General features: G+C 35.1%; 1 protein-coding gene and 1 pseudogene across 1 annotated transcript; one reads left to right on the forward strand and one right to left on the reverse strand.

Annotated features, from left to right (window-relative positions):
• Window positions 1–925: 925 nt before the first annotated feature.
• On the forward strand, window positions 926–2,449 carry LOC132187867 (GDSL esterase/lipase 1-like; annotated as a pseudogene).
• Window positions 2,450–4,457: 2,008 nt separating this feature from the next.
• On the reverse strand, window positions 4,458–4,997 carry LOC132186506 (GDSL esterase/lipase 1-like). Its single transcript, XM_059600485.1, has 2 exons — window positions 4,795–4,997; window positions 4,458–4,710 (listed from the first exon to the last, which is right to left on the reverse strand). Exons 1-2 carry the CDS (start codon window positions 4,955–4,957, stop codon window positions 4,469–4,471), a joined length of 405 nt encoding a protein of 134 aa, XP_059456468.1. The 5' UTR covers window positions 4,958–4,997; the 3' UTR covers window positions 4,458–4,468.
• Between the last annotated feature and the right edge of the window lie 642 nt (window positions 4,998–5,639).

Here is a 5,639-nt window from a genome sequence, read left to right on the forward strand (position 1 = left end):
ATAAAGTAAATAATATAAAACCAAGTGAGTGGTGGGAAAGGAAAAAATGAAAATAAAACAAAAAAATAAAAAAGAGAAAGAGGTAGTTGGCGGAGAAGGTGGAAAAAGAAGAAAAATGAGAAAAAGAAAGGAAAAAGAAGGCTGGAGTGCGAGATTTGAGAAGCCGAGGAGTAATTTTAAAAAATTTCACGTAGGTGCCGCTTATATATTTTTCTTTTAGGGGAAAATTCCTTTTACCCCTTAAATTTTCAGGTATTTTTTAATTTGAACCTCAAAAATTAAAAATTGACAATGTACTCCCCTAATGTTTTAAAAATTTTCAATTTAAACCTTCTGTTACTAATTTCCGTTAAATTGGACGGAAATTTTTTTAAAAAAGCCTGAGAGTAATTACGTAATTTTATAGATTTTCGTCTAATTTGACGGAAATTAGTAACATAAGGTTTAAATTGAAAATTTTTGAAACATTAAGGGATGGATTTCCAATTTTTAAACTTTAGTGTTCAAATTAAAAAACTTCTAAAACTTCACGAGGGTAAAAACAAATTTTTTCCTTTCTCTTAATAGTTTGAAGAGGCTTGTATAGAATTTTTTTTTTTTTTTTTTTTTTTTAAATCTCACGTAGAGGCCGTGGCCACCTCTGCCTCCATGTGGCTCCGCCACTGTGATCATTGTGTACTTTTTCGTCCTTATCGATAATATACCATTTATTTATTCAATCGTGAGCGTACGTATGTGATTAGCTCCCCCATACACACACAGCCAATGAAGTAATCAGCCAGTGCTGAAAGTTCAACTCAAGCAATTTACATTTGACTTTTCCTCACCAGGAACCACAAAACAGCCTATATATATATATATATATATATGAAAATCGCAACTAATGAGAGAAATTAGCAAAGAGTAGACAACAGGATTAATAGAGATGATGGGTTTAAGGTTCCATTTCTGTTTATTGGTTTTGTGTGCGAGCCTTATTATCCCAAGTACCCAATGCCTTGCTGATCAAACCTGCCAGCTGCCGGAGGATCATGCTGCCTTGTTCATTTTCGGGGATTCACTTTCTGATGCTGGAAACAATAACTATATCAACACCACCATTGATTACCAGGCAAATGTTTGGCCCTATGGGGAAACCTTTTAAGTACCCCACCGGGAGACCTTCTGATGGCCGTCTGATTCCAGATTTCATAGGTACGTACGTAAAATATAGTTACAGCCGGGTTTCTTAATTTCTTTGGTGCACAATATTATTTGACTTTTAAAAAAATATATATATATATTGTTGCAGCTGAGTATGCCAAGTTGCCATTGATTCCACCATATATCTACACCCTGGTTATCATCGATATACTGAAGGAGCTAACTTCGCATCATCAGGAGCTGGTGTTCTCGTTGAAACTAGTCGAGGATAGTTGGTATGTCTGATCAAGTATTAATTAATTTGCAGTTGATTGCAGAACATTAATTGATTATTTTTTATTATTATTTTTTTTCTCGATCCTTTCTTAATTATGATCAGGCGATAGACCTAAACACTCAAGTCAAATATTTCAAGAATGTGGAGACGATGTTGAAGCGAAAAGTAGGTGAAACACAAGCCAAGAAATTGTTGTCCAGAGCTGTTACTTAATTAACATTGGAAGCAACGATTGCTTAGCCCCTTTCACTACAAACTCCAGCCTGCATCTATCTTACTCACATGAAGAATATGTAGATATGGTGATTGGCAACTTCACAACCGTGATCAATGTAAAAATAATAGCTATATATAGCTGAATCCAATATTTAACACGTACATACTTGATTTTGATTATTCTTGGTTTTCATTTTTAAAGTGTTTTGTAATTAATTATGCTTAATTTGATGCGTCAGGAAATACATAAGAAAGGAGGAAGAAAATTTGGGTTTCTAAGCTTGGCACCGCTGGGTTATTTTCCATATACGAAAGCACTAATACCAGAAAAGAGTGAGGAACTTACAGCACTGGTTAAACGGCATAATGAACAACTTTATCATGCCCTCCAGATCCTCGCGACCCAGCTTGAAGGATTCAAATATTCATATACCAATCTCTACAATTTTATCACCGAAAGAATGAATAACCCTTTAAAATATGTCATAGCCATTTTCATTTTCAGAATTAATATAGTTTTTTTAATCATATATAGACTAAAAGCATTAATTGTAATTTGCCATAGATAGATATGAAGGTTTCAAAGAAGGGGAGATGGCATGTTGTGGAACTGGTCCATACAGAGGAATTCCAAGTTGTGGAGGGAAGAAATCAGTCAAAGAGTATGAATTATGTGGGAACGCCAGTGAACATCTGTTTTTTGACTTTCATCCCTCTGAAAGGGCTAACCAGCAACTAGCCAAACTACTATGGAATGGAAATCTTGATGTCACATGGCCTTGCAATCTAAAAGCACTATTTGAACATAAGTGAGAGGGAGAGTATCTTCGCTCTGCCCTCTCTCTTGTTTTCTCTTAGAAACCCTAGCTGATGGCTGGTCTGGGAGGGGGGAAGAATCTCATTTCTTCTCCTTGGCCTCTTCCCTTCCCCTTTCCTAGTTTCCTTTTCCTTGCTTTCCTTCCTTATGAAGGTTTTGGTTCTTCATGGTTTAGAGTTTTCTCTAACCACTTTTGCTATCGCTTTGTGCAATTTATCCCCCGTCTTCCCAAAATTGCATCACATGTGCTTCCTTTGCCGTCGTGCTGCCTTCTTTGTACCGCCAAATCGCTTCCTCCATTCGGATCTATTTTGGGTTTTGGTTTTAGCTCTTTTGGAGCTAAAGTTGTCTTCCTCTGTTAGATCGGCCTTCCAGCCTCGCTCCTGCACTACTTCCCCGACTCCCCTACAGGTGGTTCTGGTTTTTGGGTTAGGGTTTATGCTTATGCTTTGTAATCTATTTTACTGCCTTCTGTTGCTTTATTTGAGCTTGTTTGTGAGGATTTCTATTGCCAAATGTCGGTTTGCTTCTCCGTCAAACCCATTTCCATTTCTTACTGTGCCTACCTTCCTTTGGCATCCTTTTGGATGCTTTGTTCGTTGCTTGCTCGTTGGGTACCTTCGGGTGTCTCTGAGTTTTGCCTTGTTAACCACTTTTAGCGGTCCTTCCTGGTCATTTATGACCTATTGCCTACTATTTTTGTGTATTAATTTTTGTTTTTGGTGTATTGTTGAGGAGTCCACCCTTTATTTGGTGTTTTAATCCTTGTACCCGCTCCTTATTTGCTTAGGAAAAAAAAAAAAACAGTGAGAGGGAGATTAATTAACTCACAAGCAATTATTCATTTTGTTTACTGCACTTTGCCTTCTATATATCTCTTCTTTTGAAACTCAAGAGTTTGTACTAAACTATATATGTACTTGAGAAGATGCATTAAAGTAATAAGGATTGGATGTTCTAATTCTGTTTCAGTTTCTCATGATATCTGCAATATATCATGTGAAATGCTACAAGGTTTTCAATTTTTGTCTATGCACTACTCATATGCTCTTCAAAGTCTCTTTAAATTTTCTTTTCCTCTACTCCAAATACATTTACCCATGGTTATTGGCTTGCAATATTTTGTATGAAAAACAATGTATCATGAAAGATTTCAAATAAGGGAAACCAGCAGGCTATGGAAAGAAAAGACTAGTACATAATTTTCAAAATATGCCTCATTTGAATTTCGATAACTTCATTAATAAGTACATTTAAAAAGAAGAGCTACAAAATCTTAAAAATAAAATTTGAAGCATACTTTTCTCCCAAGGAAAAGGAACTTGTAGAGAATATGTTTCCTACCGTCTCTATCGACCCTTAATTTACATCACGACTAAGTAAGAAAATAAATAAATAAATAAATAAAAAGATGAAGATGGTCAATTTCGTAATATAGGCAAAAAATTTCTGAGACCAAACAAATCTATTAAGTCAACTTGTTTGTGATGAATAATTATAGAAGTTATTTTTTTTTGTATTTCTCTTGTGTCACTTTAGAGCTAATACATTTTTATCAACGATAGGAATAGGTTTGTCGTTGATGACTTGCTTTAAAAAAAAAAAATCATATCAGTGTCTTTTTTCCATTGAAAATTCAGTACTGGTCTCTTTTTTCCGTAGCTTGCTGTTCCCTTATTTGAAATCTTAATGATACACTGTTCTCCAATCTTCATGCAACATATTTGTAAGCCTATTACTGTCGGTAAATGTATTTGGAGTAAAGGAAAAGAAAATTTAAAGGATTTGAATATATAGCATCGGCACGTGCAGTGCATCGACATGAATTGAAAACCATGTAGCATTTCACCAGAGTGCAGATATCATTAGAAACTGAAACAAAATTAGAACATCCAATCCTTATTACTTTAATGTATCTTCGAAAGTACATAGTTTAGTTCAAAATCTTGAGCATACAAGCTAGGCAAGTGCAGTAAGCATATTTCGTAATTGCTTGTGGGTTAATTAATCTCACTTTACTTCTGTCCAAATAGTGCTTTTAGATTGTAAGGGCATGTGACATCAAGATTTCCATTCCATAATAGTTTGGCTAGTTGCTCATTAGCCTTTTCAGATGGATGAGCAGAGTCAAAAAACAGATATTCACTGGGGTTCCCACATAGTTCATACTGATCTTTGATTGATCTCTTCCCTCCACAGCTTTGAATTCCTCTGTATGGACCACTTCCACAACATCCCATCTTCCCTTCTTTGAAACCTTCATAAAAAAGGTAAATTACAAATGCTTTTAATCTATGATTAAAAAAAGTATATTCTGAAAATGAAAATGGCTATTATATACTATATTTTAAAGGGTTATTCATTCTTTCGGTGATAAAATTGTAGAGATTGGTAAATGAATATTTGAATCCTTCCAACTGGCTCGTGAGGATCTGGAGGGCATGAGAGAGTGCTTTATTATGCCGTTTAACCAGTGCTGTAATTTCCTCACTATTTTCTGGCATTATTGCTTTCGTGGATGGAAAATAACCCTCTGGTGGCAAGTTTAGAAACCCAAATCTTCTTTCTCCGTTCCTATGTATTTGCTGACATATCAAAATATAATTACAAAGCACTTTAAAAATGAAAACCAAGAATAATCAAATTCAAGTATGTTTTAAATTTTGGATTCAACAATAGGCTACTATTATTACTTTGATCACAGTTGTGAAGTTGTCAATCACCATATCTACATATTCTTCATGTGAGTAAGATTGAAGCAGGCTGGAGTTTGTAGTGAAAGGGGCTGCGCAATCGTTGGTTCCAATGCTAAATAAGTAAACAGCTCTGGACAACAATTTCTTTGTTTGTGCTTCACCAAGTGTATGCTTCAACACCGTCTCCATGTTCTTGAAATATTTAAGTTGAGTGTTTAGGTTTATCACCTGATAATGACGAAGACCGCAAAAAAAAAAAAAAAAAAACAAAAACAAAAACAAAAAACAAAAAACAAAAAAACAAGTACAAACAGAATCAATTAATGCACTGCCATCAAGTGAAAATATTTGATAATTAGATATAGAAAGACACATACCCATCCTAGACGAGAGATATTTTGATGTAGACTATAATGCCTCGGAGTACATGAGGAAGTCCTGAATGGATATAGGTGTGAAGACGTCCCGGAAGATGGTGACATGATCCCAG

This window comes from Corylus avellana, chromosome ca7 (assembly GCF_901000735.1).
Source record: "Corylus avellana chromosome ca7, CavTom2PMs-1.0".
Lineage (NCBI taxonomy): Eukaryota > Viridiplantae > Streptophyta > Magnoliopsida > Fagales > Betulaceae > Corylus > Corylus avellana.